The 24,945-nt window shown below is 34.3% G+C and overlaps 1 protein-coding gene across 9 annotated transcripts in view; it reads left to right on the plus strand.

The window, feature by feature from the left end:
* Positions 1-24,945, plus strand: part of Trip11 (thyroid hormone receptor interactor 11) — a 61,721-nt gene that overhangs the window by 22,803 nt on the left and 13,973 nt on the right. For 4 of the 9 annotated variants that reach the window (XR_013090733.2, XR_013090734.2, XM_076849740.2 and 1 more), the window contains exons 11-16: positions 412-3,360; positions 6,397-6,537; positions 7,059-7,240; positions 10,390-10,553; positions 11,697-11,800; positions 15,750-15,849. Coding sequence is in view for 6 of the 9 variants with exons in the window: in XM_076849740.2 (XP_076705855.2) it covers positions 412-3,360; positions 6,397-6,537; positions 7,059-7,240; positions 10,390-10,553; positions 11,697-11,800; positions 15,750-15,849 (3,640 nt within the window). In the remaining 3 variants the exon portion in view is untranslated. Of the gene's footprint in view, positions 1-411; positions 3,361-6,396; positions 6,538-7,058; positions 7,241-10,389; positions 10,554-11,696; positions 11,801-15,749; positions 15,850-16,322; positions 16,965-24,945 lie in introns of those variants that run through there. The other 5 variants (XR_013090735.2, XM_076849745.2, XM_076849744.2 and 2 more) reach the window with 4 other exon arrangements.

Below are 24,945 nucleotides of genomic sequence, written 5' to 3' on the forward strand. Positions count from 1 at the left end.
AGAGTGCCAGTTAATAAGATAATTTTGGCTTTGCAAGCCATGTCATCTCAGTTGCCACTACTCAGCTCTGCAGTTGTGATGTATAAACAAATGAGCATGGCATGTGAATTTTATATACAAAACAGGCCTGTGGTCTGTAGTTTGTTGACTCTGTTATTTAATTTGAAAATATTCAACTTATATCATTTACCTTCTTTTGTTTTAAATTCTTATTCCTAAAGTAATAAAATGGACCTGCTCTAAGATATTGTAAATTTTGTAGGGGATATTGGGATAGAAAGAAAGTTGTTTTTAAGAAAGATTAAAAATGACTAAGAATTTTCTTTATTAAATGTACAAAATTTTGCAAGAATTTCTTGAGGCACTAAAATGAGAAAATGTTGTAAAGTTACCATACAACTTTTCTTTCAGCACATGATTTTGATAAAAGATGAGCTATCAAAACAACAAAATGAAGGAGACCTTGTAATCAAGAAATTGAAACAAGATCTAGATGATGAAAAAAAGAGAGTTCATCAACTTGAGGATGATAAAATGAACATATCCAAAGAGTTGGAAGTGCAGAACGAAAAGTTAACTCGGAGTGAACAGAGCCTCAGTGATTTGAACTTAACCAAACAGAAGCTTGAAGATAAAGTAGAAGATTTAGTAGATCAGCTAAGAAAATCACAAAAAAATAGTTTAAACATCAAGCAAGAAAACCTTGAGCTTAAGGAACACATTAGACAAATTGAAGACGAGCTGTCTAAGTTCAGAATTTCTCGGAATGAAGACTCTAATTTTAAGGATGACTTGCTTAAAGAACGGGAAGCTGAAGTTAGCAACTTAAGGCAAAATCTTTCAGAAGTAGAACAGCTCAATGAAAATTTAAAGAAAGTTTCTTTTGATCTTAAAATGGAAAATGAAAAGTTGATCTTAGCATGTGAAGATGTAAGACATAAGTTGGAAGAATCTATTGCTGGTAACAATCAAATTTCTCAAGAAAAAGACACTATTATGGAGACTCTAAAAAGAGACAAAGAACAGATAGAAGCCCAACTGCACCAGGCAGAAAAAAGACTGTTGGAAGAAGAAAACAATTACAGGCAGACTATTCAGGAACTCTCAAATGCACGTAATTTGAATACCTCTGCCTTACAGCTGGAACATGAACGTGTAGTTCAACTCAATCAAGAGAAGGACTTTGAAATAGCAGGACTCAAAAAGAATATTGAGCAAATGACTGCTGATCAAAAAGAAACTAAGGAAATTTTGGCATCTCATTTAGAAGAACAGAAGCAATTGATACAACTTATAAATGAGAAAGAAGTTTTTATTGAAAAACTCAAAGAAAAAAATTCAGAACTACAAAAGGATTTAGATGAGTGTTCTCAGGCCTTAAGAGAAAACGAAACTTTAAGGCAAACCATAGAAGAAAAGGACAGAATTCTTGGATCCATGAAAGAAGAGAACAATCATTTGCAAGAAGAATTGGAAAGACTTAGGGAACAGCAGAATCGAGCTGTATCTGTGACTGAGCCTAAAACCCTTGATGGTATCACAGAACTAGAATCGGAGGTATCTCAACTGAATGTAATAAAAAATCATCTGGAAGATGAAATTAAACACCATCAAAAGATAATTGAAGATCAAAACAAGAGTAAAATGCAACTACTTCAGTCTATACAGGAGCAGAAGAAGGAAATGGATGAATTCAGATACCAATATGAGCAGATGAATGCTGCGCATACCCAGTTATTTTTAGAAAAGGATGAGGAAATTAAGAATTTGCAGAAAACTATTGAACAAATAAAAGCCCAGTTGCCTGGAGAAAGATGCGATACTCAAACAGAGAATTCTGATATTTTTCAAGAAACAAAAGTTAAAAGCCTTAATATAGAAAATGAAAGTGAAAAACATGACCTATCGAAATCTGAAACTGAAAAGTTAGTGAAAGGAATCAAAGAACGAGAACTTGAGATTAAACTTCTAAATGAAAAGAATATATCTTTAACCAAACAAATTGATCAGCTGTCCAAAGATGAAGTTGGTAAACTCACTCAAATTATCCAGCAGAAAGATGTGGAGATACAAGCTCTTCAGGCTAAAATTTCTTCAGTTCACTCCCAGGATGTTGTTTACCTTCAGCAGCAACTGCAGACCTTCACTATGGAAAGAGAACAAGTATTTGCTGTTTTGAATGAGAAGACAAAAGAAAATAGTCAGTTGAAAACAGAACATCACAAAATGATAGATATAGTAGCTGCCAAAGAAGCAGCCCTCATCCAACTTCAAGAAGAAAATAAAAAATTGTCCACCAAATTTGAAAGTAGCGGTCAAGATATGTTTAAAGAAACTCTGCAGAATTTATCTCGTATCATTAGAGAAAAAGACATTGAAATAGATGCATTAAGTCAGAAATGTCAGACTTTATTGGAAGTTTTACAAACTTCTGGCACTGATAATGAAGTTGGAGGTGTTAATAGTAATCAGTTTGAGGAGCTCCTACAGGAACGCAATACATTAAAACAGCAAGTTAAAAAAATGGAAGAATGGAAACAACAGGTAATGACAACAGTCCAAAATATGCATCATGAGTCAGCCCAACTTCAAGAGGAACTTCTACAACTTCAAGCCCAAGTTTTGGTTGACAGTGATAATAGTTCTAAATTAGAAGTAGACTACACTGGTCTCATCCAAAGTTATGAGCTGAATGAAACCAAACTCAAAAATTTTGGGCAGGAATTAGCCCAAGTTCAACATTGCATAGGGCAGCTTTGTAATACCAAAGACCTTCTTTTAGGAAAACTTGATATTATTTCACCCCAGCTCTTGACTGCTTCATCACTTACCTCCCAGTCAGCAGAGGTAGAAGAACTGAGAAAATCACTGCAAGAAAAAGACGCCACAATCAAGACACTACAGGAAAATAACCACAGGTTGTCTGATTCAATTGCTGCTTCTTCAGGGATTGAAAAGAAAGAACATGAACAAACAGATTCAGAAATTAAACAGCTAAAAGAAAAGCAAGACATTTTGCAAAATTTACTTAAAGAAAAAGACCTTTTAATCAAAGCCAAAAGTGATCAGTTACTTTCTTCAAATGAAGATTTTACTAACAAAGTGAATGAAAACGAATTATTGAGGCAAGCTGTAACAAACCTAAAGGAGAGAATGTTAATTTTAGAAATGGACATTTCTAAACTAAAAGGGGAAAATGAAAGAATAATAGAAACATCCAAAGAAAAGGAAACGGAGTATCAAGCATTACAAGAGACAAACTTGAAGTTCTCTGTTATGCTTCGAGAAAAAGAGTTTGAATGTCAGTCAATGAAGGAGAAAGCTCTTGCCTTTGAGCAATTGTTACAAGAAAAAGAACAGGTATGTTCTGGATGGAGCATTATAGGAGGAGGAGGTTGAGGGTGAAGTAGACTTTTTATTTAAAGTACTGGTTACTCTATCAATGCAGTCTTCAGGACTATAAATATGTTCGTTTAGAAATATGTATTTCAAGATACTGTGTGATTTATCTAAATAAACTTTCCTCAGGTATCTGGAAGTTTCTTCTTCCAATTACTAATTTTTAATAGATTAATTTTACAGCCTTCAAAATAAAAAAAAGGATGTAATAACAATATCTTTCTTTAGAAAATATTGTATCAGAGGGAATCACTGTAACTAAATTTTAGATATGTTTCAGTAACTGCCAGTAATAGCTAACATTTTAGATTCTTAAATGAAAGGGAAGCTCTATGAATATAAACCGTCTACATCTTTGACTGTGATCTGAATAAGAAATAGTTTTACGCTGACACAGTAGATACGTGTGTGTGTGTGTGTGTATGTGTGTGTAACTGAAAAAAGTGTAAGGAACCAGAAATCACCCTTACTACATGTGATATTCTGTTAAAAAAAAAAAAAAGAAAATGCTGGATGATCCATAAATTGACTTTAATGAATCGAATTTGTCACAAACCTGGAATTTGAAAAGTATTAGGCATAAGTGGTACTTTAAACATAGTAGGCTCTCTAAGTACTCTAATCCCAGCTCTGGTTTGTTTGTTCAGCTGTAAAATGGAGGATATAAGTAGTTAAAATAGAAGGTGTTGGTAGCTTTTGTTATATTCAGAGTTCTACATTCTCATCTGATAAGCATGTTTTTTTATTTCATTCTCATCTGATAAGCATGTTTTTTTATTTTAAGTATTTACTTTTTTAGTTGTAGTTGGACACGACGCCTTTATTTTATTTATTTATTTTTATGTAGTGCTGAGGATTGAACCCAGGCCCTCGCACGTGCTAGATGAGTGCTCTATCGCTGAGCCACAACCCTATCCCCTGATAAGCATGTTGTACTGAATATCTTTCATGGTCATTTTAAGAAGAATTATTGGCGATCTGTTGCATTTAACTCTGAGAGCTGCTATGTAAATCTTGGTGGTGGTGCCTTTTTAGTGTGATTTTTATAAACTTATCGTAGTAGAAATTTAGAAAAGAGATGATAGATCAGTAGAATATTCAGCAGATGTTGCATTAACATTTGTATACTGCCCAGGCATAAGGTGCAAACTGATTTAACTTCTTTTGCCAGTTAAATTCTCAGAATCTTGGATTATCTGATTAAGTAGCTACACGATTGTCAGTGTTTAGGTGTTTGGTCTTTCAGAGATAGCTTTTTAGTTTAGATGACACCTGTCTATAATTGGTGTAAAAGACTTTCTTAGAGAGTAGAGCTTCCCATTGTTCACTGATATTGGGTGTACGCTTGGATGGTTTTGAGAGAGTCTATCAGAAGAGTGCAAAACAGTGAAATTTTCTGTTGTACTAGTTGTATTTTTCCTTTTGCAGTTTTAGCATTTGATACCATTTAGTTCATTTAGTTGACATTTACATATCAAAGTGTGCAGATATTTTTAAGGCTCTCTTTTAGGAAGCTACCCTAAGTTAAGTAGTTCTTAAATATTATTTTGAGGAAATTACCATGAACTAAACAATTTCTTCAATCTTCTGAATATATTTTGAGGGCATCTTTAGATTACACAGGTAATCTAAATCCCTAATCTGAAATCAACAGATACTCAATCTGTTTAGAGGAAAAGGTATGTTTCTCAACAGGAGATCTTCAGGCCTATTTAATTTTGTAAGCATTTCTTCTTTCTTTGAAATATGAAGAACAAACTTAACTGAAAAACTATTTGGAAAAGATTAGCCTCCTATCCAGGGATGGGTATTGGTTTTATGATTCATTTTCAGTGATTTTATCCTGCCATTTTTATGTTCTTTTTCTTTTTTAAATTTCCTTGTTTGTTAAGAGAGAATGGGGTCACACTGTGTTGCCCTAGCTGGGCCTACAATCCTGGGCTCACCTGATTTTTCTGCCTCAGCTTCCAAAGTAGTGGGACTCTAGGTGCATGGTGCATGCCACTATTCCTGGCTTATATATTCTCAAAGAAATGAAAAGTTTACATGGACACTTAAAATAATACTGTATACTCATTTGATATGCATATCTAAAACATTAAAGGATTAACCATAAATGGCCTTGACATTTTTGTGTGCTTTTTAGAATTCCAACTATTGGCTAAAATTCATGGTCCTACTTTTGCAGGGAAGGGTTATCTTTTATCTGCTGCCATTAATATGTTGTACTTGTCCGGAATGCATTCAAAAATAAATTTTCATTTACTGTCTAGCAAGATTTCATTTGATAATTGCTTTTGTTAAATTGTTGCCAAAAATATTCTTTTAAAATAGGCTGCACATAATATAAAAGACTTACCTTTCTCTCTTTTGCCAGACACTTGACAACATTATTTCTCTTTAACAATCATGGGTGCCTGATGAATGAATGCACGTGCGCACGCGTACACACACACACAGGAAGAATCACATTTCTTTTGTGATTTGGAGGCTTGTGGACATTGTAAAATGTAAATAGTATAAATTTGGAGAGATTTTTTTTTTTTTTTTTTTTGCCTTGTTGGGTTCCTTTTAAAATATGTCTAGTGAACTTTTTCAGTTAGACTAATTATAGATTTACAGAAGAGTTACAAAGATAATGAAGAGTGTTCTCATATATTAATACTCAGTTTCCCTTATTATTAACATCTTACACTACTCTGGTACATTTATCTCAGTTAATGAAACAGTGTTGAGGCAGTATTATTAACTAAAGTTCATATATTTGAATTCTTTAATTTTTACTAAATGTCCTTTTCTTGTTTGAGGATGCCATCTGGGATTCCACATTATGTTTAGAGGTCCTATATCCTTAGGCTCCTCTAGATAGACAGTTTCTCAGACTTCCTTGTTTTTATTGACTTTGACCTAGTTAACTATACTTTCAAATTATTTAATGAAGAAATGTCTTTTTAAAAGTGTATTTTGTTCAAAGCTAAAGTTATTTCTTTCTAAAAGGGAAAAGCTGGGGAGTTAAATCAGCTTTTAAATGCAGTTGAATCAATGCAGGAGAAGACAATTATGTTTCAGCAAGAACGAGACCAAGTCATCGTAGCCTTAAAGCAGAAACAGATGGAAAACAGTACCCTACAGCACGAGGTATACTTTCATTTTAAAGGGACAGTGAATCAAACAATAAATTTAATAATTATTAAGATAACTGGAAGGACTACCAAGTAAAATGAACTTATCTCTTTGTTGATTTTTCTTAGACTCCTCTGATTTGCTATAGTAGGATTTTGATCTCCTAGAGTACTTTTTATTTCAGTTTTCAAAAGTGAAAACCAAGGCATATCTTGGATATAAGAAAAATTTCCCAAAGTAATGAAATAAAGTGAGATTTACTGAAAAAGTATTCTGTCACAAAGAGGCCATTGCTTTTGTATAATTCCATCTTTCATTATAGCCACAACAAATGAGATCTTACTAAAGCTTTGGAATGAATATGCAACGTGATACCAGGTGAAATTTTCCTAGCATAAATACATCTTATTCTATACGATATTAGTATACAGATAATAAACTTCAGTAACGGGAAGAGATTGATAGCAAAGTGGTTTGTGAGGGGGTGGGGAGGAAGGATTATATAGAAGAAAAGTAAAGAAATGTCCTCTACCTAGGTTCAACACTTACGTGACAAAGAACTACGCTTAAACCAGGAGCTAGAAAGGCTACGCAGCCATCTTTTAGAATCAGAAGATTCTTACACCCGGGAAATTTTGGCTGCAGAAAACAAAGAGATTCAACTGAGAAAGAAAGTCACACTATTGGAGGAAAAGCTAGTTTCATCTTCTAACGCAAGGTAATTTTTTCATTTGTTTGCGTTAATTTCAACTAACTGAACGTTACTTGAGTGTCAGACTCAGTACTTTTCATGTTAGCTCATTTCATGAAATTCATCATCTCCATTGTACAGATGAAGAAACTAAAGGTAAAGAGATTTAAAAATCTTCCCAATATCAGGCACAATGTGTGTGTGTGTGTGTGTGTGTGTGTGTGAGAGAGAGAGAGAGAGAGAGAGAGAGAGAGAGATTTCCTAGATTTTTTACTTGTCATTATAGGAGAATATTGTGAAATTCTGACTGATTTAATTAGCTCTGAAGTTCCCCCAAAACTAATTTTTTTCATCAAATGATCTAAACTTGAACTAGGGATGGATATTAGAAGGGAAGAAAATAAAGGAAGAACCAAAGTGAAGGTCTAGTTCACCATGAAGGATGAACTTTTGGTTTATTATTATTTTTGAGTGACCAGGTCTTTGCTTATATATTTAAAAATTTTATTTCTATCAGCAGTTTTGTTAAATTCTTTATTATAAAATCATTGTGTTTTTCACATTAGAAAAATCATATAAACCAAAAGAACAGAGTACCACTTACCCAAGATAATCTTTTGTTGTTGTTGTTTGGTATCTTTTTTTTGTTTGTTTGTATTTATATTTCTGTATATACAATGTATTTTTTAAAAAGCAAAAATGAGATCATTAGTGCTGTTATTTGTAACCTTTTTCTGTCACCTAATATGAGCATCAGAATACAGTAAGCCATGTATTTCTGTACTATCATTTTATGGCTGCATATAGTATATGGATTTGGATTTGTTATAATTTCTTTAACCCAATCATTTATTATTGAACATTCAGAGTGTTTCAACCTTTCAAAATCATGGAGAGTGCTGTCAAGATATCTCAAGACTTTTTTTTTGTGGTGAGGACAGATTATTTCCTGTGTAAAATTTGAGAACTTTCAAATCAAGGGGCTTTTAAAAATTTTTGTGATTGAATCATCAAATTATCTGCTAGAAAAATTATGTCTACATTTATTTCCATTAGTGATATTTGCATCTTTTATTTTCCTTTCTCTATGTATGACACAGATGAAGATACAAGGAGGTAGTAGATGTTATCTCTTTGAAAAGAGTTTAAAAGTCAGTAGAGACAAATTTCTAGTGAGTTCCTCCGTCTGCTTTGAAAAGTATATTATTATATCCTTTGACTCACAAGGAAATTTTGTTTAATATAGGGATTAAAACAATGATCATTGGTACATGCATTACTTTGGCAGAAATGCCAAAACATCCTTAGGCTGTGGCATACTTATAATCCATCTTTGCAGTTTTTAGGCCTTTGTTTTCCTTAATTAAAATAGTTTCTAGTCTGTATCTCTGTTGTTTACTCTTCCTAATAACTTCCAGGATAAACTTCCCTAAGATGAGCTTTGATCTCGTAACTCCCTTTTTTTGAAACAAGTGTCTCGACTTCTGTGATTGGTCCCAGGCTACTTTCCACCTTAACCTTCTTTTATACTGTCATCTACATCCAGCCAAACTATTATTCAGCTCCTCAGAGTATGATTTCCTTTCTTTCTACTTTTTCTTTTCATAGTAATCCTTCTACCTGAAGTGTGGGCCTATCCCTACCAGTTTTTCTATGAGTCCCACCTATTCTCCAAATTCTGTTTTCTTCATGAAGGGTGCCTTATTTAGTACCCCTCACCTTTTTATCAAAAAATAGTTCCTGTTGTGAACTTGCATAATACTTGAGTCTTTGGTAGGGCAGATATATTTTACTTGAGGGTACAGGTAGTTCTTGACCTATGTTACACTGTCTCCCATGCTATACAGTGTAAGTTCATTGAGGTGAAGTGATGAGCTATTCATTATGTACCTTCCCACCATATATGTTATATACATAGTTTATAGATATTCAGCAATATTTGTTTTATGAAAAACTCAGATCTTTAAACCAATTTATGGTGTTTTGAGCCCTTAATAGTAATACTTGGTATTTATTAACTTTTTTGAGGGCAGTCATAGCATAGCACATCTTATCCTTACAATCAACAGTTTGATTTGGGAAATGGAGTTCAGGTGGTCTTATCAATTTGCAGTTCTTTCCACAAGAGGGTGCTATTTGGTAAAGTGTCTCCAAAGTGAGTTGTTTAATGCTTTTCAGTATGAATTTAACTGGAGGTTAAATACTCATGAAGACCATAGCAGTATTTTTGATGTAATCATAATACAATAAATAAGTACGCCAATGACATAAGCCTGCATGCAAAGGTGCTATATAAATAGATCTCTTAGGAATCTCTGTGATATTATTTGGAACAGGGGTAGGGTTTATTGTATTATATTTAATAAAGGCAATAAGAAAGATGATAACGAAAGATAACTAATCATAGCAGTTCATCAGTGGGACAGCCTTTAGAAAGTTATACATACATCATGATTGCAAGTGATAAAAACAAGGGAACATCATAGAACATTTCTCCTTAGCTTGGACAAAATGCCTTATGCTGACACAGTGACTTTGAAAGGGCCCTTACAGTTCAGCATTTTATGATAAATTATATGTTAGTTTTAGTTTGGAAATGTGAAAGTTGCAGGGTCTTTATAAGTTTTTCTTTTGCCAGCATTTCTTGTTTAGTCTAATTGTCCGTCTTTAAAAGGCCTGCTGTTTGGTGAAAGTCACCGTCACAGGAAGGATAATTGAATTAACAGAAACAACAAAGATCAGAAAAATTCTCCCAGTTCTTGAACTTGAATTTAATGCAGTAAAATGTAAGGAGACTCAAATTTCTAAAGACAGAAAGTAGATGGTGGATGCCAGGGGAAGGGGGAGTTGTTATGTAATAGGAATGGAGTTTCAGTTTGGGAAGTAGAAAAGCTCTAGAGATGGATGGTTGGCGTGATGATTGTACAACAATGTGACTATACTTAGTGACTCTGAACCATATACTTGAAAAGATGGTTAAGTGGTGAATTTTAAGTTATATTTTGTCACAATTTTAAAAATGTATGAAAGATATTTCATCTTGTTTAAGTGTCTAAAAAATACTTTGAAAGCTACCTTGTATGTAATGCAGTAAGATTTATGTTGGGAAAATGTTTCTTCTTGCTGAAGTGTCTAAATAGGTAGAAGCAGTTTGACTTTGATTCTTTTGTTTGAAGTCATCAAGCCAGTGTGCAGATAGAGTCGCTGCAGGAGCAGTTGAGTATGGTGTCTAAGCAGAGGGATGAGAACGCACTGCAGTTTTCGCTCTCCCAGGAACAAGTAAAACAGTATGCCCTGTCATTAACTAACCTGCAAATGGTTCTAGAGCATTTCCAACAAGGTAAGTTTGTGTGGTTGATCTTGCAGTGAAGAGAAATTGTAGTTGTTAGTAATTTTGCGTTATGTTAATACTTCTTTAGGTTAGACATGGGGAAATCTTTGAAAATTTTCTTGCTTGTTAAGGGGGAAAGACATCAAAAAACCATCAAAAAGTTAATTTAGACTCCTTTTACAATTAAAACTAAAGAACATGAACTGTATTTAGTAATTATTGAAAGCTTTGTTTAGTATGTTATTACTAGTTAAAATCAAAGTTGGAATTATAAGGGTAACATGAAGAAGGATGATCCAATGATAAAGGGGAACAAAAAGAAGAACATAGAAACAAGGCGGTTAGGTTTTTGAGATGTTGATTGGAGGTTAAATCTTCTTCAGAGTGTTAATTACCAGTAATTACTGTCCTTTGAAGTATTTATTTATTAACTCCTTACTCTGGTCATCTGGACTTTGAGATAATTATATTTTCTGGTCCAAGTGAAAATTTTTTTTTTTTTTTTTTGAGACATACCAACAGTGATCAAAGCTTTTTTACCCTGAGAACCAAATACGCTTTACATGCTTTTCCACACTTGACCTTCCATCCTTAGATTTATCCAGTTGACATCATTCACTTATGTAGCCACCTATATGTTTATTCATACATTCAGTAGGTACTGACTGAATCAATTGCTAAGTAACTGACTGGGAGCAGGCAGGAGGATTAGGGGATATGAGGATACTGAAGTAACCTACAAGAGTTTATAGTTTTTCGTCTACACAAAACTTTAAATTTGTACCTCTGTATTCTTTGAGTTACTCACATGGTTGAAATTTTATACTTTAAATTGTAAGAGTTCTCAGGTCTACTTTACAATATAATGTGATTGAGTATACAGCATATAGAGTAGTGTGGCACTGAGGCTGTAGACAAGGCTTTGCCGAAAAGGAAGTATTGGATGGAGTTATGAAAGGAGAGAAGAATATCCAAGATCAGGCTTTAGGCAGAGGGAAATACTAATTTATTTAGTTCCACTTAATCATTAAGATATATAAATTTCTTGTTGAGGTGTTTGAACTGTTGTCAAATTATTAAAGTACAGGTGGTTTAAAATTCCAGTTTTATCACGATTGCAAAATATTAATATAACTTCTTTTTCTCTTTTAGAAGAAAAAGCTATGTATTCTGCCGAATTAGAAAAAGCAAAACAGTCTATAGCTGAATGGAAGGAAAAGGCAGAAAAATTAGAAGGAGAAGTATTGTCATTACAGGTAGACCAAAAGAGTTTTCTCTTGTAAATCTTATTATTCATGGTATGATTACTTGTAGATCCTTGTCTTGGAAATTCTCTTCTCTTCCATTCATATAGTAAATGTTATTTGAGCGGCTGCTGTGTATCCAGCACAGTTTGGTGTCATAACAGTGAATAAGGTAGTCAGGATTTCCAGAGAATATAGATGAAGGCACATTTAATTTTTTAGCACACATAGGTATTTTAGCTATTTCTAAAGAAAATTTAATCTGCATTTTTAACTTTATAATTTTTTCTTTTAAGCAAAATAATATTGGGTATTACATTTCACATGGATTCAAATAACATATATTACCCCATTAGATCTCTTTCTTTTGTAAGTATTAGCCTTTAAAAAGATTTTTCTCTTTATTATTATGCCATATTTCATATACACAAAATTATATATAAGGCATATATAGCCTTTATACATAAACTATTGTTATAATTTACTTACCCATTTTACTGACAAAAGGACATTTTAGATATCTTCTGTACAAATTATGTGGTTACGTACTTCCTTGTTGTTTATATCTCCTGCTACACACACACATGAATTTCTTTCAGGTATACATTTTGGTTGAAATTGCTGAGTCATAGATGTTTATGGCGGATTGCAGATGGCAGATTTTGTTCTTTTGTGTTTATATACTCCTACCAGGAATGCACAGTAGTTCTTCTTCTGCATTCTTGTCAGCACTTCACATTTTTAGGCTTTTTTAAGTTTTTATCAAACTGGCGATTGGGAATTTGTTTGAGTCTGTTTTGTGCTGCTATTACAAAATACCACATACTGGATAGTTTGCAGTGAAAAGAAATTTTATGGGCTAATGGTTCTGGGGGCTGAGAAGTCCAAGACTAGTGTCTAATGAGGTCCTTCTTGCTGTGTCCAACCCCTGGCAGAAGGGCAAAGAGAGGGCCAGAGAGAAAGCAAGAGGGGGGCTGAATTTGTCCTTTAGAGCCCAGGCCTGAAATAATGACATTAGGGTGGTGTGCCCATGACCTAACACCTTCCAATAGACCTGCCTCCCAACACTATCACACTGGGCCTCAGATTCTAACACATGAACTTAGGGGGCCACATTCAAACCATATCAGAAGGACTCTCTTATAGTTTTTGTATGCATCTCCTTGACTACTAATGAGGTCACACATCATTTAGTGTAGCTATTGACCATTTGTGCTTTCTTATAGGTTCATGGATAGGTTTTACAGGCTACATTTTATCCAATACTTTTAGTTATATCCAGTGGTTCTGAAGTATCCCATCTGTCCAACTGCTAGCATGGAAGTCCGGGTCCCTTTTTTAAACTAGTGGTGTGTGTGTGTGTGTGTGTGTGTGTGTGTGTGTGTGTGTGTGTTTAATTTTAAAATGTAATATACATTTAAAAAAGAACAAAATAAACTAGAAGAAATGATGAGGGAATTAATGAAGATAGAATCTGAAACTACTGAAATAAAAACCCAGAAAGAATAACAGCATAAGTGCTGATGTTTGAAAATACTTGAGTGTAGTTTTAAGCTTTGATAATTTCATGAATGTAAATACAAGGTTTAAAAATATCATTTGAAAGTTTATTAAATTTCCTTTATATTAAATTTAGTTTAGTTTCTTGGACTTGGAATATTACTTTTTTTTTTTTTGGCAATACTGGGGTTTGAACTCAAGGCCTTGCTGGACAGGTGTTCTACTACTAAACTATATCCTCAGCCCTGAATAAAACATTTTGATCTAAAATTTAGTTTCAGTTGCTCTGTGTATCAGAGTTCAACCCTTGGTAGCAGAACTAGTGGGGTGTATGTGTGTACATGTATGTGCATATATAAGTTTATATGTGTATTATATAGGATATACACATGATTTATTATAAGGAGTTGACTACATAATTGTAGAGGCTGGCTAAGCAAGTCTGAAGGTTGCCGTGATGGTGGTCAAGATGGGAAGACCACATCAAAGGCAAGCAGAAGTCGTAGGCACAGGCCATAGATGCTGTCCACAGGCAGTCAGGAAGGTCATAAGCAGGACAGATCTCCATGAGAACAAAAGAAGCTGCTGTCCACAGAAGGAGTTTTTTGGTCTTTTTTGGGGAAGCCTAAATCCCTGCTTTTTAAGAACTTCAGTCAGGCCCACCCACAATTCTCCAGGATAATGTGCTTTCCTTAAATTCAACTGATTGAGGGATTTGAGTGCATTTACAAAATACCTCTCCAGCAACATCTAGATTATATTTGATTGAATAGCTAGAGACTGTAGCTTATCCAAGATAATACAGCAAGAAAGCTATCACTCAGATTGAAAACTTGGCTTGAAATTTAGATGGGTAAATTCTCCAGAATAGCCAAGAAAATTATGAAAAAGAATAACAATGAGGAGAGACTTGCCGATTAGATATCAAAATAGAGCCACAAACCATTACAATGTTGACTAGGTTAGTGGAACCAAAGAATTCAGAGAAAGAGCCCAGGATGTACTTGAAAATTAAAACTAACCCCTGAGAAAAGGGGATTGAAAGTTTATTTAAATTATCTAATTAATAACGTTGGAAACTATCCATAAGGAAGAAAATAAAATCAGACTTCATCTTAATATCAGATACAAAAATAAATTCCAGTTGTATTAAAGCAAGAAGTCTCAACTGGAAGTGGTGTTAGATATCTGGGAATATGTATAGATTGAATTTAGGGGCACTCCATCACTGAGCCACATCCCCAGCCCTATTTTATATTTTATTTAGAGTCAGGGTCTCACAGCGTTGCTTGGTGCCTGGCTGTTGCTGAAGCTGGTTTTGAACTTGCTGTCCTCCTGCTTCAGCCTCCTGAGCTACTGGGATTACAGGTGTGCACCATGGGGATATTTTCAATTGTTACAGTGACTAAATGGTTCTTCTGATATTCAGTGAGCTAGGAATTATCAAAAGTATTCCACTGGAAAAAAGTATTCAACTGTATTAATGATTTAAATATTAAAAAAAAAATAGCTGGGCATGGGGCACATCCCTGTAATCTGAGCAGCTCAGGAGGCTGAGGCAGAGAATCACAAGTTCTAAGGCCAGTCTCAACAATTTAGTGAGACCCTAAGCAACTTTGCAGGACCCTGTCTCAAAATAAAAAGGGCTGGGGCTATGGCTCAGTGGTTAAGTACCCCTAGATTAAATCCCTGGTTAATTCCCCCTGCCCCCCCCCCCAAAAAATTATCTTGCAGTAGAATCTAGAATACTACATGTATAATCTAGGGGCAAGGAGGATTCCAATAGTCTAAATTTAAGCTGTGAAAGCAAAGTAGTAGGACATGTTTGACTATATACATTATAAAAATATTTAAATGACAAATGGTAATATAGTTGATAGACAAGTAGCAAATCTTGTAAATTTGTGTAGCACAGATGACAGAGGGCTCATATCTACAAGGTACTCTTACAAGTTAACAAAGAAAACAGCACAGCAGACACACACAGGCAAAGAGGTTTTTCATAAAAGAGCAGATTCAACTGTCCTGTAAACAGGATAGAAATGTTCAAATGCAATAGTAATTAAGTAAATGATTTAAAGTAATGAAATCATAATGAAACAATCATTTTATGTGTGTTATACTTGCAAAAATTTAAAAAAGTGAGAACATTTGTTGTTGTGTTTCTTGACTTTGTATCTTTGTAATTTTATTTTTCCTATTGTTAACTTATTTTACTTCTGTCACCATGTGTTTTTTTTTTTGTAGCATCTTCTTTTTTATTTAGTTTCTTTCATAAAGGCAGTATTGTATGTGAAAGACTGCAGGTTCTGTCTTTGATACTTACTAGTTGCATCAACTTGCCTGAGGTCATAGAGGTGCAGCTTCATCAGCCAGGGTGTAAAGGATTGATTCTATCCCAGACTGATAGTTTGTAGAACCATTTTTGGATACTGCTTTTTAATAAACTTTCCTCCCTCAGGAACGTTTGGATGAAGCAAATGCTATGTTGGATTCTGCTTCCAGACTTACGGAACAGTTAGATCTAAAGGAAGAACAGATTGAAGAACTTAAAAAACAAAGTAGGTTTTTTTGTTTTTCTTTTCCTTTGTTCTTCCCAACAGTACTTGTGTTGAATCAAATGTAGTCTTCCACTATGCGTTTGCACAGTTGAATGAGTCCAATAGTTTATTTGGTGTGTGAATTCCATCTCCATCTCCTATGACTGTTTTGCTTCTATTTGAGTCTAATCCTAAAGAAACCAGATTTATTAAGAAGGATCTGGATGTCCAGTTAATTCTCCTGCATGTTGAAACAATGCGGTTTTGTTGGTTGTCATCCTATTGTCATCCAAGGGGTTGATTTGACTGATTCAACTTTTTAAAAAATTAATAATATATTTTTTAGTTGTAGATGGACACACAATATATTTATTTTTTTGTGGTGCTAAGGATCAAACCTAGTGCCTCACACATGCAAGGCAAGCGCTTTACCACTGAGCTACAGCCCCAGCCCCCTAATTCAACTTTTTATGGTTATGACTTCTCCCTGATAGGTTCATGTGCATCCAACTGAAGGCATCTTAGGAATCCAGACACTAAGGGGGCAAGCAGTTGAAGAGGACAGTATTCTCAAGTCAAAGAGTAACTTTTTATGAATTGAATTTCTGGGTATAACTAGATTTTTATGACAGTAGTTGGACTTAACACACAGGCAGACACTTACCATGTTTTTTTCCTTCCTCCCTCTTCCCTCCGTCCCTTCCTCCTTCCTTCCTTTTTTTTTTTTTCATGCTTGTAAGGTATCATAAGTCCTATCTGTTCCCTAAGGTGAGCCCTGTGTTTAGGATTATCAGTTGGGGCTCAGGTTATCAAGTGGCTCATAATGCTTTGTTGATTCTAACAGCTGACAATGATGACATGTCCTCATTTAATCTCTGATTTTGGGGTAACCAGGAAGTTGAGGCTATTCTAAGACTATGTGTAGTGGGTAATGATTCAAGGTGATAGGAGAGGTCATGGTGGAGCCTAGAAATCCCTAATCCTTGGCTGTCTTTGTTGGCATAGTGGTAACAAGGCATGCAATGAAAGAATTAAGAAAAACATATACCATCTGATTCAAAAGAGAAATAGAGAAGATAATGTTAAGTGAAGCTAGCCAATCTCAACCAAATACTGAATGTTTTCTCTGATATAGAGAGGCCGATTCATAGTGGGGTAGGGAGTGGGGAGCATGGGGGGAATAGACGAACTCTAGATAGGGCAGAGGGGTGGGAGGGGAAGGGGCATGGGGTTAGAAATCATGGTGGAATGTGATGTTCATTATTACCCAACGTACATCTATGAAGACACAAATTGGTGTGAATAAACTTTGTATACAATCAGAGATATGAAAAATTGTACTCTATATGTGTCATAAGAAATCTAATGCATTCCTCTGTCATATAGAAAAAAATTAATTAGAATAAAAAAAATAAAAACAGGCAAAATAGAAGGAGGTGGAAAAGCAGAGGTACTGTCAAAACAGAAGAGTGACTTGGACATTAAGGGGGCAAGTAGGCAAAAACCATTGAAGCATGGATACCAAAGGAGAACCTAAGTAAGATTTTGAGACTGACTACCCTCCATAATCATATGACCAAATTCCTTAGAGTAAATCTCTCGAAATGTATGTCTAGGGGCTGGGGGTGTGGCTCAAGCAGTAGCGCGCTCGCCTGGCATGCGTGCGGCCCGGGTTCGATCCTCAGCACCACATACAAAGATGTTGTGTCCGCCGAAAAACTAAAAAAAAAAAAATATAAAAAAAAAAAGAATTCATCTCTTAGGGCTAGGCTCAAACTCGTGGAGTTAAAAAGGTGAGTTCTGAACCAACTCATTATCTGTGCCAGGCTCCCATGTTATCTAAGGCCATGCATTCCCTTTTAGATAGCCACCTGAGTAATTTGCAGTAGATTATAAGATTTTTTTAAAAATCTGTGATTTGTTGTAGTTGGTAAGGATGCCAGAGTCCTTGCAGTATTTAGTACTTGTTCGATTCCCATTTAAACTCCCAGTGGTAGAATCTTTTCAGATTTTCTTGATCATGTTTGATTGGACTTAGGTGGACTAGTTTCCTATTCATGTAAAAAAATTACAATTCACTGTTGCTGTGGCCTACACCTACAATCCAGCTACTAGAAGGCTGAGGCAGGAGGATTGCAAATTTGAGGCAAGGCTTGGCAATTTAGCAAGACCCTCTCTCAAAATCAACTAAGAAATTTAGACAGGGCCAGGGATGTAGCTCAATGATAGAGTAATTTGCAGTAGATTATAAAAAAAACCCTTGGGTTTTATCCCCAGTATTTCAAAAAGATTACAATTTTTACTCATCATCACAGTATAAGAACTTTGGACTTAATTTGTGGAATCAGTATTAGCCACAAGGAAAAAAAAAAAAAAAAACTGTGCCATGAGGCTTGTACACATGGTATTTGAAAAGCAGGCAAGGGGCCAGAGTCACACAGACAAGAAGGGAAATAAAGGTGCAGTGGGTTCTGTCTTTAAATTTTTTCCTCTCTTCCCCTGGCATTGGGGATTGAACTCTGGCATGCTAGGCAAGTGGCTTTACTGCTGAGCTATATCCCCAGCCCTTCAAATTATTCTTGCCTTTTATAGCCTCCTATAAGTCTGTTTTCTTATATTACCTAAGTGTTTAATACCTCTTTTATATCTCTAAACACACAAATGTGATTTTCTCAAAACTGTACTATTGATCTGATAATATAAATAAACCTTTGATTGGCTTACTTATTTCAAAAAGCATTATTGTATACTTCTTTCATAAATCATTAAATACTTTAAATGTTGATTGATGTTGTAATACTGTACTTTATTTTTAACACTAAACTTGGCCAGACAGCAGAAATTTTTGCCAGGAGAAACAATTTTGAAAAAGACAGATTGGGTTTTGTTGCGATGAAGTACATAGAGACTTCAATGTAGAGGCAAAGTATTGTTTTACTTCTCAGCATTTGTACACTAATGATTAGTTGATAGGCAGTTTCAACATTTAAACAATATTAGGAAACTTGTTTTAAAAAGTGGTATTTTATTCACAATGGTTGATTTTTATCACTGCTATCAGAGATGACTTAGTCTAGTCAAACAAAAGAGAATGGTTGCATATGACACCAGTATCAAAACACCAATATCATGCTCATGATTTCAACCCTTCTTAGAGTGCATAATTATTATGCCCTGAACATTCAACTGGGATCATGAGTTGAGGGTATTTATAGGCCTTGTATGAAAAATGTAAAGGTAGATGTTTTATTGGGCATTAGCTACTTAATGAGAACCAATCACTTGACTTTGTGTTAGGTGCTGTGTAGCATATTAGAGAGATCCCTTTTTACAAGGAACAAAGGAAACTATATATAGCACAGATACACCATGAGTTAAGACAGTGGCGCACAACAGTGATCATATGACAAGTGTGCATTTAGTTTCTCTAGAACCTATTAAGGGTCAGGCAGCATAATGTGGAGGAAAGGAACTTGAGGGAGAGCCTTACACCACTAGTAGGTTCTTATTCTTTTTTTTTTTTTTTTTAATTTGTTTTAATTAGTTATACATGACAGTACAATGACCTTGACATATCATACATTTGAATCAGATGGGATATAATTTCTCATTTTTCTGAGTGTATAGGTTGCAGAATCACATTGGTCATGCAGTCACATATATACACACAATAATAATAATGTCTGTTTCATTCTACTATCCTTCCTCTCCCCACCCCCTCCCCCCCTCCCCTCACTTCTCTGTAGGTTCTTTATTCTTACAAAGAATAAGAACTATTTAAAACTGTGAGAACTGTTGAAAACTGACTTACATATTCCCCGCTATACCTCTCGAGTAACAATAAAAGGAAACCCTAAGGTCCTATGAGTACTATATTTTAATACATAGTGTTGACTGGTAGAAGGGTTACTATTATCCTTTATTTTTGGAATTATTTCACCTGAAGGCATGCTTTTTCATTTGTAATTTGAAAAAGTTTAAGAAGACTTATTTCACATACCACATTATATTTGTTTTTTCAAACTCAGATAGGATGGTGTCTTTATTGAGTATATTTAGATCCAGAATTTTCATAAAATTGTTATTGATGAGATATACACAACAGTGTAAACCTAGACTGTAGCTGAACCATTAAAAGATGTGTTATCTCGCTGTCATTCTTTTTTCACTTCTACCATCATCCTTGAGATAAATTCCTGCTTAAATGAAAATGATTGGATAAATAATTAGCAAACGATAGTTCTCGTTTCAGTAACTGTTACTTAAAAGAGTGGTGAATTTTATGATATGCAAAGAAAAACAAATTTTCATATGCAGTACAAATTTAGTTCTAAGTTGGGAAAATGTTTTTGGTCTATCTGCCAGTTTATACCTCTATTTTAAAAAGGTTCCAAACTACTGTGTTCTGCCCCCTCTTCCTCCCCCACCTGCTTTAAAAGAAAGCTTAGAAACTTCTTTTAAAAAAAAGTCTTCTTCAGAGTTGAGAATGGAAAATTTCCTTAGAATATTTTTTAAAAAGAAAATCTGAAAGAATGTATAAAATGAGTTCCAGTAAAAACTTACTATAATATGAAGCTTAAAACCATTTTAAAACTACAAATATAAAAGAAGCTTAAAATGTTTTTCATGGAACTACCTTTGCGGAGCTTTATGATAGAGTTTTTGTTTTAAATAAAGACATTCCGTTTTCTAGGACATGATTTATACAAGAAAACATATAATGACTTGTTGACCATAGGCCAAATACATTCCCAGACGCTTTGTTACCCAAACCTTTGAGGGATTTCTTTATAGATGTTTTTGGCAGAAGTGGTGATTTTAGAGGAAACATATAAGAAGTACCAGATGCAGTGTTCTGAATTGCCATAAATGGTTAAAAAGTTATTTGTGATGATATAAACATATGGGTATACTAGACAATGCCAAATTTGAATTTTAAGCTCTTTTCAACTTAATATTTCCTCTTTTTTTTTTTTTAATCAGAGTTTGAACCCATGGATATTTAACCACTGAGCCATATCCCTAGCTTTTTTATTTATTTTGAGACCAGTCTCACTAAGTTGCTTAGATCCTCACTAAATTACTGGCTTTGAACTTGGAATCCTCCTGCTTCAGCCTCCAGAGCCACTGGAATTACAGGTGTGCACCACCTCGTCTGACCTTAATGGTTACTTTTTTTTTGGTGGGGGGGTGCTGTTTACTGGGGATTAAACCCAAGGACAGTTAACCACCGAGCCACATTCCCAGCCTTTTTTATTTTTTGAGACAATGTCTCACTGAGTTGCTTAAGGCCTCGCTAAGTAGCTGAGGCTGGCTTTGAACTTGTGATCCTCTTGCCTCTGCCTCCTGAGTTGCTAGGATTACAGGTATATACCACTGCATCCAGCCTTAATGAGTACATTTTTAAGTATGTTTGCCTAGTATTAGTATCTTAAATGAACTATGTTTTAGAAATTTTAGTATTTCAAAAACAATTAGGATAAAGGAAAAAGTAAATTATGTACTAGTGAGAATGTTTTGAGTTAACATTTTTTATGCTTTCTCTCTTCTTTCTATAGATATGGATAATTCAGAACATGAATAATTTATTATTTTCTTTTTCCGAGATATTCTCCCTTTTTAGAGAAAATCATTCTTTTTTTAAAATATTTTTTGTTTTAGGTAGATGGACACAGTATCTTTATTTATTTATTTTTATGTGGTGTTGAGGTTTGAAATCAGTGCCTCGAATGTGCAAGGCAAGCGATTTTCCACTGAGCTACAACCCCAGCCCCAGAAAAATCATTCTGTATTTATCAAATATTCATTTTTTTATCTTCTGTATACCAAACATTGCAGTAGGCATTGGAGTTACCAAAGACAGGAACAAAGGTCTACTTCAAGAGATTGACAGGCAGAAAAGGGAAGACAACATGTGTCAAGTAGGTGCAACCCTTTCTCCTTAGTTTGTGGAATGAAGGGCTGTTGGGTATAGAAGACCCCACAAGAGTGAAAACTAGGTACAATTAAGTAGTAAGAAGTTGCTGAAAAGCATTCCAGACAGGAGGAGAAACTCACATGAGTTAGTATAATCCAATAACTGGCCAAAGACATGTTTGCCTAATAATAACCAAGTGCAGTGTACATGTGAATGCAGGTGTGTGGGGAGGCAGGATGTAGTTTGATGTGGGGGCTGGGAAGGTGGAGTTAGAAATGGGTTGTTGCATGGAGAAATGAAACTCTTAAGCATGGATCACAAACACAAGTTGTCAACTGGGCCAGAATGATAATATGAGAGCAAAGGAAGAGGATAGAGACTGATGAGTTGAAGTTTTTCTTATGGGGACAGCAGATTTTTAGCTCTGCACAAGCATATGGTCCCATTGTTGATAAATCTCCAATCTTTCAAGAGGTATTGGAAATCTGGATGTTCATTTGAAATATCCCCATTTATTAGTGTGACAACTAATTTGCATTTTCATAAAAACCCTGTGTGGGCTGACCAGAACACTTCTTTGAGCTGGATATAGTCCATCCAGCTGATTTGTAATAGGGAAATATTATAGTAATATTGCTTTTTTCTGACAAATTGCAATCCTTTCTTTTGGGATTTGGCTAGTCTGTGTAACCTTTTTAAATCAAATACTATGTAACTTGACTCATTCACTCTTAAACAGCTTTTCAGTTTCTGTATGGAAAACATAGTACAAATTATGCTCTACCTAGGGGGCTAGAGCACTTGCCTAGCATGTATGAGGCGTTGGGTCCATTCTCAGCCCTGCATATGAATAACTGAATAAAATAAAGGTCTATCAACAGTTAAAAAATATTTTTAAAAAAATATAGTACAAATTATCTGCATTCATAATAAAGGGTGAGGGAGGAAAATGGAGAGGGAGAACAGATTTGGTCATATTGAAAATTTTGTGTAAAATCTTTCATCAGGGTACAGTGGTGCATGCCTGTTATCCCAATGACCCAGGAGGCTGGGTCATTGGGATAACAGAGACAGGAGGATTACAAGTTTGAGGCCACAATTTAGTGAGGCCATAAGGAATTTATTAGTGAGATCCTATCTCAAAATAAGAAAGGCTGGGGATGTAGGGTTATTGTAAAATACCCTGGGTTCAATCCACAGTATCCAAAACAAACCAAACCAAACCAAACCAAACAAAAAAACCTCTTTCAAGTATATACACTAATAATAGAGTAATTCTAATTAACCAAATAAATAATTCAACAGACCTTGTTATACTATTTTGTTTTAATCATAGATTATAATCCAGTGGAATTCAAATTAGTGAGGTTATAATGTATTTATAAAATTTCTTCAAGTTCATTTTTAGGAAGTTAACTTTTTACTCTGCAATCAATAATTATAATTATGGGACAAAAAAGAAGTAACCATGTACTCTAGACCTTAAAATTACATGTCTAATAGGGTTGATAAGAATTGAGTTGAAAGGCAAAGCAGATGCTAATATATATCTCAACTTCAAATTATAAATAGATAGGATATTTGTAAAAAAAATATTATTTGGTGTTGAAGTATAGTGGTCTTGTATACATTGAAATTCTATAATAAAAAGACTACCTAATTTTCCTTTGGTTATATTTAATGAATAAGTGAAATTTCTTTGTATTAGATTTAATATTTTATGGGTTGTTATTAGGTTTAAATTTATTTTCAAGATTGCCATTGAAAATAGGACACCAGATCAAATTTGTTTACTGACATTTAAATATATAAATGAAATTATCTTTATAATATTTTTTTCTTCCTTCTATTGACCCCTTTGTTGTAGTTTTTAAAGATAAAAAATATGGGGGCTGAGGTTGTGGCTCAGCGGTAGAGCACTCACCTAGTATGTGTGAGGTTTTGTGTCCTACTACAACCAAAAATTATTTTTTTAAAATATGAAAAATATGCAAAATGGAGGGGAAAAATCACAAAATATTAGCATTAACTGAAATGTAACATATGTTTGATATTGATTAGGGCTGCTGAAAGATGAACTCCTCATTAGTTATTTTAAGAAATCAGGTGAATGAGTACTGATGTTTTATGTAGGACTCTACTGTTTAGAAAATCCACATTTGATTATTCAGTTAATTCTCTCAAAATCCTTTGAGATAAACATGTTCATTTTTCAAAAAAGCAACAATATCTGATCCTAATGATAGGACAATGGTTCATATTCAGGTCTTGGACTCAAGTTCTGGGCTTTGTGTATTGTTTTCAGTCAAGTGACTGTTCAGTAGAGCTGATGTGGGTCTTGTCCATAGGATGAGATTAGACATGAGATATCCAAATGACTTTGTAGGGAATGTGATTAATTTTAAGATTTTGTCTGAAGACAATATTATAGTGCATTGTCACTGATCACAAAATGTGAAGTTATGATATGCTGACTTACTGTAATTACACTTTGTGTTTGATTTTAATTTTAAATCAAGTGATGAAGACTGTGGCTCTGTCTATAGAGTTTTCTAAACCCCACTGTGGAAGTTTAGTGTGTCATGTGCTCAGAGTCACTCTCTCCCCAGACTAGAGTCAATCTTTCGTATTGCTTAACTTGAACACACCCCTTCCCCACTCTAACTTCTTTTTTTTTTAAAACAAAAAATACTTTTAGTGAAAAATACAAATCATATTTTTACATTAAATATTATAAATCCATTAATTGTTCATAAATAAAATGGTGTTTATGTCATTATTCTGCATCCCCAAAGGCCTGCTGCATGGCATCCAACGTTATCAATCCACACTCTTAAGTTCCCTAATTCAGCCCAACTTTTTAACTTCTGGACAGTATCTGCCCATTCCATTTTAGACTCATGGCTGTTTATCACATTTCTCTGATAAATATTTTAAAAGGCTAATTTAATATAAACATTAAATTATATAGACATAAACTCAACTATAGGTTGAAGTCTTGCTAATTCTACACTAAAACCACCATCCACCCTTGCAGAGACTCTTCATTAACATTTAACAGTTTGGTATTATTCTTTCAGACTTTTCTTGAATATACCAATATGTAGATATCTATTGTGTGCTCTTATTTCTCTGTATATTTACACAAACATACACCCATACACAATTGAAAACATGTACATATTTATATGCTGTGTGTA

The sequence above is a fragment of the Callospermophilus lateralis genome, chromosome 3 (genome assembly GCF_048772815.1).
Source record: "Callospermophilus lateralis isolate mCalLat2 chromosome 3, mCalLat2.hap1, whole genome shotgun sequence".
NCBI lineage: Eukaryota > Metazoa > Chordata > Mammalia > Rodentia > Sciuridae > Callospermophilus > Callospermophilus lateralis.